The sequence below is a fragment of the Jaculus jaculus genome, chromosome 4 (genome assembly GCF_020740685.1).
Source record: "Jaculus jaculus isolate mJacJac1 chromosome 4, mJacJac1.mat.Y.cur, whole genome shotgun sequence".
Classification (NCBI taxonomy): Eukaryota; Metazoa; Chordata; class Mammalia; order Rodentia; family Dipodidae; genus Jaculus; species Jaculus jaculus.
This window is the reverse complement of record NC_059105.1, coordinates 43,002,393-43,023,468: the sequence shown is the minus strand read 5'-3', so window position 1 is coordinate 43,023,468 and position 21,076 is coordinate 43,002,393. Positions and strand designations below refer to the sequence as shown.

Genomic DNA, 21,076 nt, shown 5'->3' with positions numbered 1-21,076 from the left:
AGCACAAGAGAGAGGCAGATAGAAAGAGAATGGTCACACCAGGGCCTCCAGCCACTACAAATGAACTCCAGATGCATGCGCCTCCTTGTGCATCTGGCTTGCGTGGGTCCTGGGGGATCGAACCAGAGTCCTTAAGCTTTGAGGGTAAACGCCTTAATGGCTTAGACATTTCCCCAGCCCTCCTTTCAAATCTTATAAGCAAGTATCTTTGGCCTTAATATACATATTCTCTCTCTCTCTCTCATCAGAAGAGAAACATGAACCTGACTTTTAGATGAATGGTGACATTTGCTAACTGACCTCCTTTTTGTGTCTAACCAACTCCAAATGCCCAGCTCCTCCCAAGATCAAGTACAGCACCAGGCCTGGAAGTTTCATAAATACCTCAAATGTCTAAACGCACAGGAGTGGAACACAGATCCTCCTTATAATTATGAGGAAACAAAAACACGCTGGAAACCACACACGTATGTGCTCATACATGTGCACATGCCCCCCACTTGCATAACTCACACAGACACTTCCAGGCTTAACTTCTGAAAGAATCTTCTAGAATAATGAGAAATGTAAGCAAATTGGATATACTAATATTTATTTTTTAACTTTAATAATAGCTATCTGTACATGCAAGAGGTGTATTAAAAGTTAGCGTTCAAAGCCGGGTGTGGGGGCGCTCGCATTTAATCCCAGCACTCAGGAGGCAGAGGTAGGAGGATCATTGTAAATTCGAGGCCACCCTGAGACTACGTAGTGAGTTCCAGGTCAGCCTGAGCTAAAGTGAGATGCTACATCAGAAAACCAAAAAAAAAAAAAAAAAAAGTTTAGCTTGCTATAAAACTAAAACTTCTCCAGCTCTAGCCTCTACTCAAAGTACAAATAGTATTTTTAGAAAACAATGAAAAGTAGTAAATGTTAAGATTTCTGTTTTGCTCTAAAACATAAGAGGTAGAGAGCCCTTCTCCATCTGGGCCCTTCGCGCATGTTGAAAGTACATATTAACTGTCTCTGGGTCCACATCTGGAGCCTACAAATCCAGTTTAAAAGGCAAGCAATTTGAAGTGTAAACATATGGCTCCTTCTCTGTGGTGCTTCCTAGAAGGACAAAATGGCTAAGTACAAACCAACTATTGTTTTAAAGAGGCTACTTTTTTTTTTTTTTTTTAAATGAAAAGCATGCCAAGAAAGCTAATGAAGCCTCTCCCTTCTCCTGGAAAAAAAAAGAGCCGCAAGAATTCCCATCTTAATCCACTTAAGTGTAGATCAAAGCGCAGCCCAGGTAATAGTACAGGCATAGCACTGAGCGTGGCCGGAGGCCGCCCTGGGGCGCAGGGGCTCCGAAGCTCCGGGAAGGGTGGGATGGTGGATGTTTTCAGCTCCGCAGGCCACACCGGCTTGGTTGCAGACCTTCAGCTCCTCTGTCCTCACCCGAGCGCGGCACCGAGCGCACAGCCAGTGAGGACATGTTGCAGCGCAGCTTTATCTATGGACACTGAAAGACGAATTTCATTACATTTTTGCGTTGTAAAATATGATCCTTGCGATCCTTTCTAAACATTTCATAATGTAAAAATTCTGCTCAGTTCATGGGCCATTTAAAAGCAGGCGGCAGGCCGGATTCAGCCTGAGGACAGAAGTCTGCCAGCCCCAGGATTAGAGCTACAAGTGGCTGCCACAAAATAATCTAAGCCAGCATCCTGGTTTCTAAAGGGAAACTGAGACCCAGGGAGGTGAAATAGCTGGCCTCATGGGGTCTCATGGCCAATTCACAGCAGAAATGAAGTTAAGAAAAACACTATTTAGTCTCTGGAAAGGCTGGGCTGAAAAGGTAAAGTGATAAAAAAAAAAAAAAAAGTTGAGCTGAGCTCCCAGGACAGGTGGGTGGCAGCGCAAAACCAGAGATGTCAGGGACCCTGCTCCTCATCGCAGGAGCCCCAGGACTTCCTTCCTGCTGTGTGAAGTGATTTTTTCTTTGGCCAGTCACCACACTCATCCTGAAGGACCTCTGCCAGCCATCAGGACACTGATGGGCCACATAACCCACCCTCCAGATTCCTTTCCGCCTCCTCAGCTGCAAGCGCGGGTCATGTTCTTCTGCAGCCTAAGTAACAGTCTCCACTTGCCAGTCCCAGAGTCCAAGAACCAAGTGTCCGTGGAGCTGAAGAACACTGGCCCATGGGAGTTATTTCAGGGAACGGCTTATGACCAATTTAGCATGAATTTCAAGAGAATCTCTAATGCTCCCTCCCCAACAGAAATTAACAATCTTCTGCCTGTCTCTGCCTAATCCTTTCCTCCATTTTTAAAAATTCTTTTGAAAATATACTTAATTTATTTACTTATTGGTATGTGTATGTATGTACACGTTCCTGTGTGCAAGTATGAGTATGTGCATGCTGTAGCACACGTGTGGAGGTCAACTTTTGAGTAGGTCCTTGGCTTCTCCCTAGTTTGAGGCAGGATCTCTCATTGTTGGTCACCATTCCATTTGCAAACTCCCAGAAAATTCTCCTGTGTCAGCCCTTGCCGTGCACTGGAATTACAGAAGCCCACCACAGCTTCCAGCTTCTACATGGGCTCTCAAGTACTCACAGATGTGTGACAAGCACGTTATCCACTGAGCCATCTCTCCAGACCTCTCCTCCATTTATTCTCTTCTACTTTTTTAATTGTGGAGACAGGGTCTTTATGAGCTCAGGTTAGCCTTAAATTCACTATATAACTAAAGCTGGCCTTGAATTCCTAATGCTCCTGCCTCTTGAGCCCAAGTGTTGGGATTAAAGAGGTATACCCAAGCCGGGCGTGGTGGCATACGCCTTTAATCCAAGCACTTGGGAGGCAGAGGTAGGAGGATCGCCGTGAGTTTAAGGCTACCCTGAGACTACAGAGTTAATTCCAGGTCAGCCTGGACCAGGGTGAGACCCAACCTCGAAAAACAAAAATAAATAAATAAATAAAATAAAGAAGTATACCAATGTCCAGCCTCATCTTCCACTTTTAAAAAAAGCTGTTTTTCTTTTCCTTTTTCTTTTACCACTATTTTTCTTTCTTTAGTCTTTTTTTTACCCCTGGGGTTGCATTTTCATTTTCTAGGACCTTTTTATATTTTGCACTCTCTCTTCCGATGAAATAAATACATTTTTTAAAACTAAAACATGCACATATTTCCAGTGTTTAATTTATATGTTCTTTATGTAGCACTATAGTTCTAAAAGAAAAAAAAAAAAAGACTGAATTAAACGATGCTTTACAATGTGCTTTTTACATCTTTCATCTGGTGCTTTAATCACTTTTTTTCAGGGATGTTTATGATTCATTTAGGACTTGAAATCTGTATGTCACCCATCTTGTTGCTGTGACAAATTACCTGTCAAAAACTCAGTTTAAGGGAGGGTTGATGTCAGTTTCAGGTTCAAAGTCACGGCCCATCGCGGCAGGGAGGGCGTGGAGGCAGAGCTTGGGGCAGAGCTGGTCACGTTCACAGTGAGGAAGCAGAGTGATGAGCGTGAGCGCCGCTCAGCCAACGCCCTCCTTTACACCGGCCAGGACCCCAGCCCATGGAGTGGAGCTGCCCACAGTTAAGATTTGTCTTCCCACCCTAAGTAATCTATCCAACGTAATCCCTCACAGATCTGCATCATTCCTCACAGGTGATTCGAGGTCCTGTCAAGCTGACAATCAGTACAGACTGTCACAGAATTCTGCACCAATGTTTTTCCCACATCCTGCCACAGAAGGATTTCTCATGACTTCTTCATGACCACTGTTCTATCAAACGAATTTGCTTTTACACAATTCCTCTATAAGACAGCCGTATACCCTGTGAAGAGGAAATGGCACTCTCGCAATTTTCAAGGTCCTTTACAACTCAAAAAGTCCAGAATAGAGCCAGGCGTGGTGGCACACGCCTTTAATCCCAGCACTCAGGAGGCAGAGGTAGGAGGATTACCATGAGTTCGAGGCCACCCTGAGATGACATAGTGAGTTCCAGGTCAGCCTTGGCTCTAGGGAGACCCTACCTCAAAAAAAAAAAAAAATCAAGAATAGTCATGGAGACAGACAACACTGAGGGGGCTCAAAACACACCCAGGCAGAAATCCAGAAGCTGCTGAGAGCTCAACACTAAAGTAGAAGTAGAGCACACCCACCAAGGCTCAGGGGACTTTGCGGAAGAGGAGGGGGAAAGATTATAAGAGCCACAGAGTAGAAGGGAATGTCCAGAGGCATTGCCCACCCCCCTTACAATGACTGACCACTGCTCTCACATTTCATAACCCACAACCCCAAGAGGAATACCAGCAATCCCATTGAGGAGGGCCCTCAGCGGAATAGGGGCAGGAAGAAGGGGAATGATGATACTAACACATGATGTATCCATACAAAGTTTCTACTTACCAAAAAAAAAAAAAATATATATATATATATATATATATATATATATATATATATATATATGTTACATATATACCTATATGTTTCTTGGTGAGGTGCTTTATAAAGTGGCATATATTAAACCAAATGACATTTGTATTACAAACAAAAAACTTGGAACTTGAGAGATGTCTCAGTGGTTAGGGCATTTGCCTGCAAAGCCAAAGGACCCAGGTTTGAGACCCTGTATCCATGTAAAGCCAGATGCACAAGGTGGCACGTGCATCTGGAGTTCATTTGCAATGGCTGGGAGACCCTGGTGTATCCAGTCTCTATTTACCGATCTGCCTCTGCCTCTCTACCTTCCTCTCTCTCAAACAGATAAATAAATAATTTTTTTAAAAAGGCAATAACAACTACAAATTCAAACTCATCCTACTCTTGTCAACACTCATTTTTCCGACTGGTCCATCTAAACAGAACATCTGGCCATCGGGTTTTGAAGTAATTGATGAGATAAAACCAAGACGAAAAAAAAAAAAGTACTTTCTAAAATTGTATACTTCTAACTAAGTACAGAGATTTAACATAAAAATAAAACAGAATCTTTTTACCAATGTTGTTGAAGTTAAAGAGAAATAAGACCAAATAAAAGTCACAAAGTTAAAAGCAAAAGCAAATAAAATATTTGCATAGACCAGACGTCAAGCCTAACATACTAGTCTCTGACAAATGACAAGCCAAAATTCTGGGACATTACTGAGTCTCAACGATGACCACTTGCTATTCCTGGACATTTCCCACCTGACTGTCACAACTTCCCCATAAAGCAATTATTATTATACCCATTCTACAACCAAAGAGAGTTGTGTCATAGGAAGACTGAGATAGCTGGTTAAGAACACTGTGTGCCTATAGCCCCAATTTTCAAACATAAACTTCAGCCCTCTCTGAGCTAACCACTCCCACATAATACTTCTGAACACTGTCTAGACAAGATGCCATACTTTATGCCTGGAGATGTCATAAGCTCATAAGCCCTAGGGGGAATCTCCTACTGTTGTTTGGCTAAATAGATAAATTATGCCTACAAAATTGGCCTCAAAATATTTGTGTTTATGTTCATCTGTTGATACTGCTCTCACTTTTGGTTAGAGAACCTTCTCTTTTCAGCTGGCAGTGATTACAGAGAGACTCAAAACTAATCAATGTGCTAAGAAGAGTAAATGATATATCTCTATCACACCCTTCAAGGCGCAGGGACCACTGAAGAAGAGCTGGTAGAAGGAACGTAAGACTCGAAGGAGGAGGAGGAGGGGGAACGCTGCCTTCCAGACCAAAGAGGCTGGTGCATTCATGGTACTTCAAGCATTCATGATGATGGAGAGGGGCAAAAGAAGAATAAAACCAATGACAGCAAATTAGAAGAGGATCTACTTGGAAAGAGAGGGCTCAGTGGAGGGTGGACAGGGAGTCAGGCTGAAGGAAGGTAGTGGGAAGTGATTGTGTCAGGGCACACTGTATACACATATGGAGGTTGTTAATGAATTTACTTAACAAAAAGAATGCTGTGGAAAAAATTTCATAGGAGAGAGGAGTGCAGAAATGAATGACAGTATTTTAGCATGCCTAAAGCCACATGAAAACCACTGAAATTTCAATACCCACTTCCTGCTACAAGTATCAGTTTAGGGCCGGGCGTGGTGGCCCACACCTTTAACCCCAGCACTCGGGAGGCAGAGGTAGGAGGATTGCTATGAGTTTGCGCCACCCTGAGACTCCATAGTGAATTCCAGGTCAGCCTGGGCTAAAGTGAGACCCTACCTCAAAAAAACAAAAAAATAAAATAATAATAATCAGTTTAGGGCTGGAGAGATGGCTTAGCAGTTAAGGGGCTTGCCTGCAAAGCCTAAGGACCAGGTTTGACTCCCCAGAACCCACATAAGCCAGATGTACATAGTGGTGCATGTGTCTGGAGTTCATTTACAGTGGCTGGAGGCCCTGGCTGCCCGTTCTATCTGTCTCTCTTCTATCTCTCTCTAATTGCAAATAAATAAATACATTTAAAAATAAATAAATAAAAAGGATAGGGTTCTAAATTGGAGGCTGAAATACCTGACATGTGTTATAAGGGCTTTAAACAAGTCAACAGCTGTGCCTCTCACAACCAGCTCAGAAGTGCATTTTGTTGGATAGCAAAACCAGCAGAACTAAGTGCTTTTTGGCAGTCAAAGGGATGGTGACTTCCCATCAAGTGTGTGTGTTTGTGTGTGTGTGTGTGTGTGTGTGTGTGTGTGTCGTGGGGCGGGGGAGGGGGGTCTGTAGACACAAAAAGTACAGGAGGAAATGGAAAGATCGCTTCTAGGCATAGCCATGGCTTAAAGAGTAAAATGTTGTGGTTTTGTTTCTCGGGTTTTTTTTAAAAGGATTCTCTTTCCTCAAACATAATAACAATATCATATTCACACTAATCATCAAATATCTAGTCACTATTTGAATTTCACCCAGTATTTCATAGAAGTATATTTTTCTAAGTTTGAATCAGGATCCAAATCTACTTACTACCATTAGTGTTTTGCTTGTTTGTTTTTCAAGGCAGGGTCTCGCTCTAGTCCAGACTGACCTGGAATTCACTATGTAGTCTCAGGGTGGCCTTGAACTCATGACAATCCTCCTACCTCTGCCTCCTGAGTGCTGGGATTAAAGGCGTGCGCCTCCACACACAGCCCATTAGTCTTAACAAATATCAAGTCTCCTTATTTCCAGTTCTCCATGTCAGTTTCTAGCTGTTATTGCACCTGTTCATCCCATTCTTATCCTTTGCAGAAAGGGGAGGAGCAGGGAGCTCCAGCAGAGCCTTAGCTGTGTAGACAGAGCTCATGAAACACGTGGTAAGTGGCTAAGTTCACAGGAGATCCGTGCGCCCTGACCATCCCTGCCCATAATATTTAGGGTCAACATTTCCCTTGCTATAATGTCGCCTTGACTCTTCCTATGATTTCCTTATTTTTTATTTTTATTCATTTATTTGAAAAAGAAAGAGGCGGACAGAGAGAGAGAAGGAGGGAGGCAAAAAATATTTCTTAGCTGAAGAGACGGCTCAGTGGGAAAAGCTTCTATAATCCCAGGATGCTGATGGTGAGATAGGCGGTTGAGAGAGAAGAATTTCCAGGAAGCTCATGGCAAGCACAGCACAGAATAATAGCAGCAGAAAGAGCTCCAGAGAGAGAATCCTGCCTTAAATGAGACGGAAAAACAGCCTAAGTAGTTGTCCTCCAGCCTCCATACAAACACTGTAGCACAGGTGCACCCAGTCTCACAAGTGTGTGTGTGTGTGTGTGTGTGTGTGTGTGTGTGTGTAAATGCATGTGCGTCTGCACACACATAGATAAGTAAAATTTGAGAATTAAATAAATATTTATCTTCACGTTGTTTGAATTGAAATCCAACTACCTCAGTGTAGAGGTGTACACAGGAGTATTTCAGAATTTTATTGAGTACCTCATGAGTTAAAAAAAAAAATTAACACTTGAAAACACATATCTATTCCATTCACTCAAATAGTGATTGAGCATTTGCCATGTGTCTTCCACTTCTAAGCACTGAAGATACCAAAGTGGATGGAATAAGTCATAAGCCAATGACCAAAAAAAAGAAATCTTCGTCCAAAAGTCTGTCTCTTTCTCCTGAACATAAGTTTTCATTTTACATACTTATTTATTTATTTAAAATAGAGAAAGAGGCAGAGAGAGAGAGAGAATGGGCACACCAGGGCCTCCAGCCACTGCAAACAAACTCCAGATGCACGAGTCCCCTTGTGCATCTGGCTCACATGGGTCCTGGAGAGTCAAACCGGATCCTTTGGTTTTGTAGGCAAATGCCTTAACCACTGAGCCATCTCTCCAGCCTACATTCTCATTTAAAAAAAAAAAAGGAAAGGTGAAGTAAAGGTGTGATATAGCGTATGTGTAATATAGAGAAAAAGTAAAGAAAGGCAGACCGGAAGTGTGTGTGATCACCTTAAAGAGAGCTGTCTGAATAGTATACACTAAAAGCAAGTCATGGGTGTATGAGGAAGGGCTCCTGGGACAGCAAGAAGAGAGGTCTGAGGCAGGAGGGGACCTAGTGTATTCACTAAACAGTGAAGGGACCAGTGTAACTGGAGTCAAAAACCAGAAAGAGAACCAGAAGACACAGGCTGGACAGGTGAGTGGAGGGGACAGACCATAAAGGGCCAGTAGGCTACATAATGACGTTAGCTTGAGCATGGGGAGAGTGTCATGACCTTAGTTCCATGACTGACTGCTCTATTATACCAGAGTGCAGGGGAAAAGGTCACATGGGGTGAGTCTAGGCAGTAGGCTGCTGCCATGGTCCAGGTGGTGACTTGGCCAGTATGGAAGTGAGAAGTAGAGGCAAAGGTATGTATGTGGTACTGTTATAGAACACGTACCACAATGCATTGAGATTTGAAAGTTTAAAGTAATAATTTCTTTAAAGAAATGTGAATTCTAATATTTTATTTCCCAAATTAAAGATCAATAGGCTGCTTTGGGACATTGTCTCATAGTTATCAGTTGTCTGGCCCCTGCTGACCTGCAGGACTTCCTGTCTTTACACATATCTTCTGTCACTTTCCAACCTTTCTCTTCATCCTGTCTTTATCAGATACCAAAACTAAGTCTCCTCTCCAAACACTGACCCACCTCTGCATTAAGAGCCTGGAGACTACGTGGAAGGATTTTCAGTTCTCCCTGAGGAAGCCTATCGACACCCTGTCAGCTGTACCCAATCTCCTAGCCCACAGTTGAGAAATAGACTTGTCAGACACGACTGCATCTGTGAAGTCCAAGGAAAGAGGACTGAACCTGGTAGAACCTAGGGAGTCTGCCAAAGTGGCACCTGTGAGGATAGCCAATGTGGCCCAGCACATCTAGCTCAGGAGACATGCCCAGAGTGGGTGGGGTTTGTTCTCTTGTCCTGCAAGAAATTCAAGAGAATTTGCGAAGGACTACACTGAAAAGAGCCTTGGGGGTTCTGTAGCCACCAGGCTCCTGGAGATTCTGAACTTCCTTCTTGGGTAAAGGACCCTTGGCCCTTCTGCTAATGCAGGACATGTTCATCAGACCTGAAAAACGAATGCTGCCTCCACCACAACGGTAAAGGGACATAAGAAGGGCCGGGCAGGCAGTTATTTTGGCAATGTGGTTCCATCAGTTGTGAAAAGACTGACCCTGAGCTATATGGCAGGGGTGGGAGTTTCCGATTCTTCCAACCAGCCCCTTTGCATAGGCAGAGAAACTAAGTCCAGGGACTGCTCAAAGCCACATACCCACTGTGAGAACCACAGCAGACTCCAACTGTTCTGATTCTCAAATTGGTGTTATTTTTAAAAAAATAAATCGGGGGGGGGGGAGCAACTTAATATTGATTCCTTTTTTGTTTGTTTGTTTATTTGTTTTTGTTTTTCAAGGTATGGTCTTGCTGTAGCATGGGCTGGCCTGGAATTCCCAATGTAGTCTCAGGTTGACCTTGAACTCACCACAGTCCACCTACCTCTGCCTCTGGGTTAAAGGCATACTCCACCACGCCTGGCCATGTTGACTCTTTGAGACAAATTAGAAGCGTTTTGAAATTTCCATACCAAGGTTCCATAGATGATTCTACAAATCTAATTTGACTAATAGCTCTGAAGCTTCCTTGGAGCAAAATGTCTTCTGATATCAAAGATACCTTACAATGAAAGTGACCCTGGGATGGCCAAGACCCACAGGGCGGCATCAGAGGTGGAGGATGGGGCGGGAAGGACATGGCCTGGTAGGAAAAGTGCTTGCTGCACAAGAATAAGGACCTGGGTTTGGATCCCTCACACACACATACCAGGCCAATGTGGTGGTGTGTTCCTGTAATCCCACAAGCAGGGAGGGGGCAGAGACAGGAGGACCCCTGGGTTCTGCTGATCAGCTAACCTAGTCAAATCTGGGAGCTCCAGGGTCAGGGAGAGATCTAACTCAAAAACTAAGGTAGACAGTGATTCAGTAAGACATCAGATTTCAACCTCTGCCTTCTACATGCTTGCACACACAAATACACATGTACCCACACGCACAGGTGTACACATGTACACCACACAAACATACACATTAAAAAAAACAGGCTCACTGGGTGAGGCAACTCCAAGCACTTGAAAACCAAGAAGTGCAAAGCCACAAATTCCCCAAAGGTGGACCACCTATATCATATTTGCTTAGCTCAAAGCACTAGACCATTTTTCAAGTGAAAGGATCCTTAAAATGATTATCACAATTTGAACCTAGATTTGTGAATCATTCATTTCAACCTCTTAGGTCACTTTATACAAACACAAACAAAGGCAATAAAAATGACCTGTGGGGCAGGGACTGGAGAGATAGCTCAGTAGCTAAGGCATTTGTCTGCCAACCCTAAGGAGCCAGGTTTGATTCCCCAATGCCCATGCAAGCCAAATGCACAAGATGGCACATGCGTCTGGAGTTCATTTGCAGTGGCTAGAGGCCCTGGCATGCCCATTCTCCTCTCTCTCCTTAAATACAGAGAAAAGAAAAAACTGATCTGTGGGGCTGGAGAGATGGCTTAGCAGTTAAGGTGCTTACCGGCAAAGCCAAAGGACCCAGCTTCAAGTCCATAGGACCTGTGTAAGCCAGATGCATAAGTTGGCACATGCATCTGGAGTTTGCTTACAATGGCTGGAGGCTCTAGCATGCCCATTCCCCATATCTCCCCCTCTCTCTCTCCCTCTCTCTCTCTCTCTCTCATAAATAAATATTTTAAATGACCTGCTCTCAGTTCCTTGGAAGGTTAGGGGAGGAACAGAATATCAGGGGTGGGAGAGGCTTGGAGGGGTAAGGGGTAGGGAAGATGAGAAGGGAATTACAAAAAATAAGAAAAGATGAATCAGTTCCATAGAAATCCTCACTCTGATTTGCATTATACAAAACATAATCTCCAATAAAGTGGGAGAGGGTACAGGGTACAGTCCGAACAGAAGGTAGAAAAAGCTTAACCTTAAAACCATGGACTCTAACAGGTAAATCTCAGGTCCAGAATTGGGGTGCCCCTCCCCCACAGTGAGCTGTTGGCCAAGGAAATCCATGAAGTCCCCAAAACAATGTAGGCCATTGCCAAAACACTTGATTACCTGCCAGAACTAAGAGATAGGACCCCATTGCTGAAGACAAAATAGGCTGCAGTCATAAGACATCAGAATACCATGCTGGAACAGAAAAGGGAAGTAGCTCACTACTGGTTAGCCCTCATGGTGCTGGAAGGCCCTATGGGAGCCTCCAGGAGGACAGCAGTTACCAACAGCATGAATAAGCAGACTGAAATCGACCAGCTGAACAAGAAGGACACACCTGTGCAATAGTGGCATGCAATCTCTATGGATAACCACTGTTCTCTGATTGGACATGAGGCCCACTCAGCAGGACAGAACTCATATCTGGTACTGGAAATCAAGTCCCATGGTCAGCCGAGGAGATAAATTAAACCTCTCACTTCAGCCAAGCCACAGCTGAAACCACAGAGGAACTGAGGAGATGAGCAAGAGTGCTATTTCCATGGTGAACCTGACAATCAGCATCAGGGTAGAGGAGACAGACCCTGAGGATACTCAACACTTCCCAAAGCAGAGATCCAGAGGCTCCTTAGAGCTAATCACCAAAGTAGACTTAAAACACACCCACCACCACACAGGGAATTTTGCAGAAGAATGGGCAAAAAGACTGTAACAGCCACAGATTGAGACATCAGGCCCAGAGACATTGCCTCCCTGCAAAGACTGACTGCTGCTCCCACAGTGCATAACCCACAATCCAATAGGCAATACCTGCAACTCCATTGAGGAGTGTCCCCAGTAGAATGGAGGCAGGGGTGAGGGAAAAGAGGATACCAACATATGATATATCCACACAAAATATGTTGTTAATAACAATAAATAAAAATTAAAGAAAGAATACCAGTCAGGCATGGTGGTACATGCCTTTAATCCCAGCACTCAGAAGGCAGAGGTAGGAGGATCACCATGAGTTCAAGGCCACCTTGAAACTACATAGTGAATTCCAGGTCAGCCTGGGTTAGAGTGAAAACCTACATCAAAAAAACAAAAAAGAAGAAGAAGAAGAAGAATACCATTGTCAGGAAACTCAGACTTCAGAAAAAAAGAAGCCTCCACTGCTATCTGGAGAAGAAGAGTTGTTTTGCACGCACAAAAAAAGTCTCTCAAATAACTTTGTATACCCCCTTTAGCCCAAGCTGCTTTCACTCTAGATTGGAGATTGTTTTATATTAGAGATGGCAGAGGAAAACAGAAGAGTAGATGCAGAAGTGGTGACATGAATAATGCTCTTATTACTAGCCTGACAACCAGCTTCAGGATGATGGTGACAGACACAGTGATCAATCAAAACCCATCAAAGTTGAAATCCAGAGGCTACACAGAGCTCAACACTAAATCACAAGGCCAACAGGCCTGCCATGGCTCAGGGAACATTGCAGACGAGGAGCAGAAAGACTGTAAGAGCCACAGAGGAACACCCTGAATGCACAGTCCCCACCCCACTACCCCACAGGGACTGACTGAGGCCTTTATGACCCCACAGTGAATATGATAACCCCACTAAGCAGGACCCGCAAAGGAACAGGAGCAATGGTAAGGGAATAAAGGAGTATTAACATGTTATAATATATTAAAAAAAAAAATGAAAAAAGCTGACCTGCTCTCAACCACTGAAAGTAGCCACAGGCAAACAAGATACTGATAAAAGGAGTAATCTACGACTGGCAAAATGGCTTAGTGGGTAAGACGTTTGCCTGCAAAGCCTAAGGACCCTGGTTCAATTCCCCAGAACCCATGTAAGCCAGAGGCACAATGGGGTGCATGCATATGGAGTTCGTTTGCAGTGGCTAAAAGCCCTGGTGCACCCGTTCTCTCTCTCTATCTGCCTCTCTCAAATCAATAAATAAATAATATTTTTTAATAAGGAACAATCTATAATACTTAGTTTATCTATAAGGTGAAGAATGGGAAAATGAGAATCTGTTGCTAGTCATTGACATGGGATAAACCCTTCTTTGGGAACCTGGAGTTGCGAGACCTTATTACCGGGAGAGCCAAAGTAAAGCTCCTCGGCAAAGACATGTCCTAGCCACGCGTGTAAGAGACTGCCGCCCAAATCTACGTAAGGGCGAGTCACAGGAGGGACAGGGCAGGGCATCCAATCCAACGCCCTCAGAGCCCACAGAGCGGAGCTTGACTTGCCAAGTGCTAGCTAACGTGCAACATATGCTGTCTCCCTCACTTGTGCTCACAGCAAACACTGATTTCAGTTAACACACTTCCCCCATCTTTGACGGCTAGGGTCAAAATGCCTCCACCACCACGTTCCTGCAACCCACTGCCACCTGCTCGGAGCTGATGTGTGAGCCAGGTTCTAACCCTGGGCTTGGTTGTGGTTGTAAAACAGGCTTTGCAGTACCTGCAAGGGCCAAACTCATCCCATGTCATTGTCAAGCCTGAGGTGAGTAAACAGTGTGACTCTCTGTGCGACCATATGTCTAGACCCAGACAGTCCTAATTCACATGGTCGCAGTTCAGTATTTAATAGCACCATAGCTATCTCAAAACATCCTGGGTTAGATAAAAATGATATGGTCATGGGCTTAGCAGTCAAGGTGCTTGCCTGAGAACCCTAAGGACCCAGATTCGATTCCCTAGTACCCACATAAGCCAGATGAACAAGGTGGCACACCTGTCTGGAGTTTGTTTGCAGTGGCTAGAGGCTCTATCTAGTGTGCCCATTCTCTCCATCTCTTTTTCTCCCTCTCATAGATAAAAAATGATATGTTCACGTGCTAGGGGGATGCTCAGTGGTAAAAAGGTGTTTGCTTACAAGAGCCTGACAGCACCATGTTGGATTTCTCAGTGCTCACATAAAACCAGGCGCACAAAGGGGCGTGCATGTGTTTGGAGTTCCTTCGCAGTGGCGAGAGTCCATGGTGTACCCATTCTCTCCCTCCCTCTCTCTCTCTCTTTCTCTCTCTCTCCCTCCCTCTCAAATAAGTAAATAAAAATTTTAAAGAAAATTATATGCTCATATGGAGTCTATGTAACTCTTAATCATTAATAAATATTTCTAAGTGTCGGAGTACATGATGTATTAGGGAAAATTTATTTTAAAAACTGATCCAATCCCCAGTTATTCTCATGTACAAAGAGACTTTTCAAATAATGTTAAACCTTACCAAGCCTCAAAAACCTTATTCTAAGGCCCATTTTCTCTTTTTTCTTTTCTTTTTTTTTTTTGTTTTTGTTTTTGTTTTTGTTTTTTTCGAGATAAGGTCTCACTCTAGCCCAGGCTGACCTGGAATTCACTATGTAGTCTCAGGGAGGACTTGAACTCACGGTGATCCTCCTACCTCTGCCTCCTGAGTGCTGGGATTAAAGGCATGTGCCAACACGCCCAACTAAGGCCCATTTTTTCATACACTGAGGCTTATTATGAAATTTTCGGGGTGAGGGAAAAAAAAGTGTCACAGCTTAGACAACTTTGAAAGCCACAGGATTATTAGATATGTGTAGCTCTTGCTTATTTTTAGGGCTGGAGAGATGGCTCAGCAGTTAAGGCACTTGCCTGCAAAGCCCAAAAAACAGAGTTTAATTCCCCAGTACCCACATAAAGCCAGATGCACAAGGTAGCACATGCATCTAGAGTTTGCTTGCAGTGGCTAGAGGCCCTGATGTGCCCATTCTCTATCTGCCTCTCTCCCTCTCAAAATTATTTTTTAAATATTTATTTTATTTATTTGAGATAGAAAGAGAGAGAGAGAATGGGCATGCCAGGGCCTTCAGCCACTATAAATGAACTCCAGATGCATGTACCCCCTTGTGTATCTGGCTTACGTAGGTCCTGGGAAATCAAACCTGGGTCCTTTAGCTTCACAGGCAAATGCCTTAGCCGCTAAGCCATCCCTCCAGCCCTCAAAATGTTTTTTAAAACATTTCCTTTTATATTCTGTCCTGTAAGCATTCATATTTTCTATTAATATATGGAAATATCACAGTTAATCTCATTAATTTGTATAATTAATGCATTATAATTATAATTTTTATAAAATAATTCAACATCACACAGTATTACATATATTCAATATTATATTGTCAAAATATAAGCTTTTTTTCTTTAAGTTTTTCAAGGTCGGGTCTCACTCTAGTCCAAGCTGACCTAGAATTCACTATCTAGTCTCAGGCTGGCCTTGAACTCATGGTGATCCCCCTACCTCTGCCTCCCGAGTGCTGGGATTAAAGGCATGGTTCAGTCTTATGTCTGCCATGAATTGTGTCTTTTTGGTTTGGTTTGGTTTGGTTTTGGTTTTCAAGGTAGGGTCTCACTCTGGCTCAGGCTAGAATTGTGCCTTTTTGAGTTTACATTGTGTCTCTACTTAGGAAAACAGTGAAAGTAAAGCTTTCTTTTTAGAAGGCGGGCGTTGCGACGGGACCACCCTACAGCGGCCAGGAACATATATAAGACAAACAAGTTGACTTAGAAAATCCATCAGTTTAGAGAACAAACACATCAGTTAAGTACACAAGTAAAAATATTCATATTATCACACAGAAAGTTTAAAAGTTTTATCTGTCCATCTAAACAGAAGCCTAAAAGGAAACCTTATCCGGCTATCAAGAATTGTAACCTCTGAGTACAGAGTCTTGGGGGGAAAAAAAGCAAACTACTTTTCTTTTTGCTCATCTGGCTTTTTGATTTCCTGAGATTATATCTTATCTGTTATAATTAAAAAAAAAAGAAAGAAAGAAAGACCAGCCACAAAGCTATCAAAACATCATTCACCAGGGTGGGGAGGTGGCAAGGTAAATGAGAAAAGCCAGGTACAAGGCAAGCAGGAGGGGACACTTCAGAGCAGCTCCTGGCTCTGGCAGAAATGGGTGTAACCCCAAGCAAAACAGGAGCATGGGAAGTGCTGTTTCTCCAAAGCTTTCAGGGAATACAGTAGGTCCCCGTGAACTCTGCGACCATACTGCCCTTCCAACTACGCAAAGGCTAGCCCTGTGTTCCGAGCCCCACCTGTGCAATTGGACTGACAGGGGAGGACACTGCTCACTCACTCACTGCGTGTGTGACCTCATCCTGCTTCTCCATAAAGTAGGTCTCACACCACCACCTACCTCCTCGTGTGACCATGAAGATTAAGAGAGATGATTCACAGCATACAATAAGAGCACAATAAATACAAGCCACTTTTAGGCATGCCACAAAATACCAGCCCTCAAGTGCATTCCCACAGCCAATATCCCTAGCTCCCAGATCAACAGAGAAGGGTCCAAAACGTAGAGCTCTTCTTCCCCTTCTTCTCTCCTGTAGGGGGGCATTTGTTGCAACCACTGCAAGCCCAAGGGCAGCCCAAGAAAATACACCCCCGAAAGCCCCATACTATGGGCTGGAAATCCTACTTTCAAAGCTGCAGGATTTCTAGTCTCCAGCCACTGCCACAGCTGCCAGACATTGCCTTTGGCAAGGAGATGGGTGACTCAAGTGTGAGCTAGGACTTGGCAAGGGGACCCTAAACCAGAAGGTTTCCAGGCAGGGAGCTCCAAAAGGGCCACCTGCTGAAGCAGTTTGTCTACCGGCAGTCTTCATGGGGTGGAGCAGGTGTTCCGCTGTCACTAGCGAAGTCACAGCAGAAAAGTGGACAGTTCAAATGTGTGGTTCACAACCGAGCTTTGTAACTTAAAAAAAAAAAAAAATCAAGAGAAAGAACCAGGCTGATGACATGAGCACACACTGAATTGATGATAGTGCTTTAAATGTATATAACATAAGGAACACACCTCAAAAGTTCAATGCAGAATCAAACTGCAAAAGAAAATCAAATTGCAAAGAGTTTCATGCTATCATAAGCCAAAATGCATAAGCAATGGCCTTCTTTTTCAACCTCTGTTCTCCAAGGATATAAGCAAATGTTTTAATATCTATCTATGAGGGAAGTAATTATGTTATCGTATTGATTATATAGTTGAACCAACTCCTCCTAGTTGCTTGGAATTTTCGTGGCTTTCATACTTTACGGTGCTGGGAAACCCCTCCTTGCTGGGAAAACTAGGATGGTTGGTCCTTGCCACACTGTAAGAAAAATGGCGCGTGTTTTGTACAATTGCAGAAGTATCAAATGCCAAGTTCCTTTGTAGCAGTGGCTCCTAGTTCCTTTTCACAGTAGAAGACTGAAAACCACAATGGCCTCTCCCTTCCCCCTTACATTTTACCTTCCCAAAACAGTTAGAGAAAAGGTATGTTCCTTCTCTTGCATGACTCAGAAGTCACTGTAGGAGTGACATCCAAAGCAGTGACCACTACCCCACAGAAAACCTTAGGGTTCAGTATAGCCAGACAGAGAATGTCATCGACAGTCGCTTCTTACTCCAGCTATATCTGAAAGCAAACCCAGACAACTTGAGATTCAGGTTAGCAATAGCAATAATGTGTCCTCCACACCAGAAATCCGAGAGCTTTGGCAAAAATCAGGGTCCACATTACAAAATGGGCATTCATCAGATGAGGGAAGAAGGCTCATGGCTGGACAGTCGCTGAGGGGACAGCGAGGCGCTCCATGGCAAACTGAAGCAGGGATTCCCCACCCACAAGGATGGAGCAAAACTCTTCCAGAAGGGGGCTGAATAAAATGATTATAAAGGGGGTAGGTGAGGTAAAGAACCAACTTCTAAGAACTGAGTTTCAAACAAAAAGTAGGACTATATAAGGTAAGAGAAAACACACTTCCTGGGCCAACGGAAACCCTCTTTGCTCACCACTGCTCCCCGCCCTGCTTTGCCACCTCCCCTCCCAGTCTTCCTCTGGCTTTGCCCCTAGATAGGCAGGTGGTTTTAAGGTGTTGGTGAATCTGAAAACGCCATGAGTTCTTTCTATGTATCAGGAGACGGAGCCAAACGAAGGCTACGGGTCTCTTTCTCCCCATGGGAAGGCAGTTTACTGTGGGGGAACAAGAGAGAGTATTTAGAAACATTTTAAAAGACAAGCATCTTTGAAAGCCCTACTCTGATAAGCCCTGAAAGACTAACTTCCTGTCTTTCTAAGACAGTAATAGTATTTTCCCTGGGGTTGATCCTATCTATGAAAATGTGCCTCCTTCTGCCCCTTTCAACACATCTGGCGAAAGGATGGCATATCCAAACAGCTTTCTGCTGGAGGAACCTGGAAGGTGGAGACAAGAGCAAGTCCCAACTCCACAGCCTGGCTGTTGCCCCTGAGAAAGACACTTCACTTCTCCCTTTTAAAAGAAGGGATTCTGGCTAGCTCCACGCTAGCATCTTTATAACTACAATTCTACCTGAAATTTCTTCACAGATGTGATGGAATGCCTGACAGAATCTTTCTTGTGCACCGCAGTTAGGACTTACAGACAAGTGCAGCGGTGTGAACCATCAAAGTTGGCAGGGCCAAGATGCTAAGACTTCAAACCAGTCCTACAAATGTCTGACAGTTGGTGAAGCTTATGAAGAAAGGGTGGGGGAAAAAAGGATTCCAATATCAATTTACAAACACTTTTAAAGGCTCTGGGATCAGTGAAAACAAATATGCTTGTCACAATTACAGCTGCTCTTCCTACTAAATTTAACAATAACATGAATTTTAACTCACTGATTTCTGCACTCTTCAAAAGGGGGGAGGACTTGTAAATGACCAGGGAAAACAAGCAAAAAAAAAAAAAAATCTAATCTAAATGGCAGAACAGATCATTGCAAATCATTGTGGAAAGCAGTTGCATTTAAATTGCAGGATTCTCTGGCTGGATACTAACGAACAAGCCATCAGACGCACCCACTTGAGAAGTCTTAGGTATTTAAAAAAGAAGGGTAGGCCTGTGACCCCGAGTGTCAAAATCAGGACTGCTTCTCCGCACTTCAGGACCCCAAAACAATCAACGTTCCTGTCACTCTCCATGAATAAAGTGGGGGCGGGGAGAAGCAAATCCCTTCCCTTTTTCCCGTGGAGAGAGCTGCAACTTGAAACTTGGTTGGGCTCCTGTTCGTGCCAATGTCCTGACTTGCATCAAAGACTCCATCTGATTCAACAAATAAAATCCCCCACTGCTCCAAGCCAGGATTCCAGGGCTGCCCGGTGTGTGTCTCAGCGCCTAAAGCCACCAAGCAGACGGGCACAGAGGAGGACGGCCCTGCGCCCCTGAGTGCAGCCTGGGACCCGACACCCCCCCCCAATCCTGCTTCGAGATCCCGAGCTGACAGCATGTGTTCATGCGCACCCCCTCCTCCCCAGCCCCACACCCCCACATCCAGCCTGAGCAGCTGAAGAGGAAGTCAGGATGTCATCACATCCAATAGATCAAGACAACCCAAGCCCAGAAGAGCCGGGGGTCTGGGCCGGTCCCAGAGGTTTGCGATCCTTTCTTCCCCGCGTCCACCGCACCACCCCCCCAACACCACACACACCCCGGGAGGGGGGGAACACTGGCACGGGCTGGCGGCGCCCGAGCTACGCAGCACGGCCGGCCGGAGCCTCCCCTCCCGGGGCCCAGCACCGGAGCGGCTCGGGGGAGCTTCTCGAGCGCGGGGCACGCACTTGCCACGGCCCCGGGCGGGCGCGGGCGGGCGGGCGCGAGCGGAGCGCCGAGCCGCGGGCTCCAGGGGGCCGACTCGGGGCGGCCGCGCACCCCGCGAGCCCCCGGGGCTCCGCGCCGCCGCCGCCCGCTCCCGCGCTGCCGGCGGCGCCTACCTGGTCGGTGAGTTTGAGCACGGCCATTCTTCCGCTGCTCCGCGCGCGCACTCATGCAGACGGACGGCTCCCCGCTCCTCCGCCGATGTCACGCCGGGAGCCCGCCGGGAAAAGCAAGCGGAAGGGATCGTCCGGGGCCAGGGAAGCGAATCTGGTCCCCGAAATTTGACAGCCCTGCCTCCCGCCTCCCTCCCCCCCCCCAACCCCCGCCCTCTCCCGGGCTCCTCCTCCTCCTCCTCCTCCTCCGAGCTCCGAGAGGCTGACACCGGCTAGTGGGCTTTGCAACCCGGCCCGCCTTCGTACAGGAAGTGCGGGCTGCTGCCAGCCCGGCCGCCACTGACATCACGGCGCGCTGGCTCGCCGCCGCCGCCGCCCGGGCCGACGCTGCCTCCTGCCGCCCGCAGCGGCGCCTCGCAGCCCGCGTGGGCTCCGGGCCTCGCCGCACCTGCACACCCCGCCGAGCTGGACAGAAGCACCCCCCCCGCCCCCCGCCGGGCCCCTACCTCCACCCCGCCACACACCGGATCCCGCGGACCACCGGCCTTCCCGGTTGCAGCCAACCAACCGTGCACACGAGACTGATGGGCAAGCCCGCGCAGACACACCCCAGGAGCCGAAAATAAAAATTTAAAAGGTTGCCAACTTGCAAGCCACCAACTTCCACCCGGAGACTTCGAGACACACACACACACACACACACACACACACACACACACTTCTCTAAACCTCTTCTCACCTACTAACAAATTCTGCCACCTGGATGGGGAGTCACAGTGGTGACACCCTCATTGTTTGATGCAGGTAGGCCCTACACTCGCTGTGATCCATGAGTTTCTTTACACTTGGGGGTACGCGGACTAGGGGTTCAGACCCTTCCTTTCGCCACCTTCCAGCCAAGCCACACAGCA

General features: G+C 45.6%; 1 protein-coding gene across 11 annotated transcripts in view; it reads right to left on the bottom strand.

Annotated features, from left to right (window-relative positions):
* Positions 1 to 20,727, bottom strand: part of Ankrd44 (ankyrin repeat domain 44) — a 340,447-nt gene extending 319,720 nt beyond the window's left edge. For 8 of the 11 annotated variants that reach the window (XM_045147139.1, XM_045147144.1, XM_045147145.1 and 5 more), the window contains exon 1: positions 20,169 to 20,332. In XM_045147139.1, the coding sequence (XP_045003074.1) occupies positions 20,169 to 20,195 (27 nt within the window). In that variant the 5' untranslated portion in view covers positions 20,196 to 20,332. Of the gene's footprint in view, positions 1 to 19,885; positions 19,956 to 20,168; positions 20,333 to 20,671 lie in introns of those variants that run through there. The other 3 variants (XM_045147141.1, XM_045147142.1, XM_045147143.1) reach the window with 3 other exon arrangements.
* Between the last annotated feature and the right edge of the window lie 349 nt (positions 20,728 to 21,076).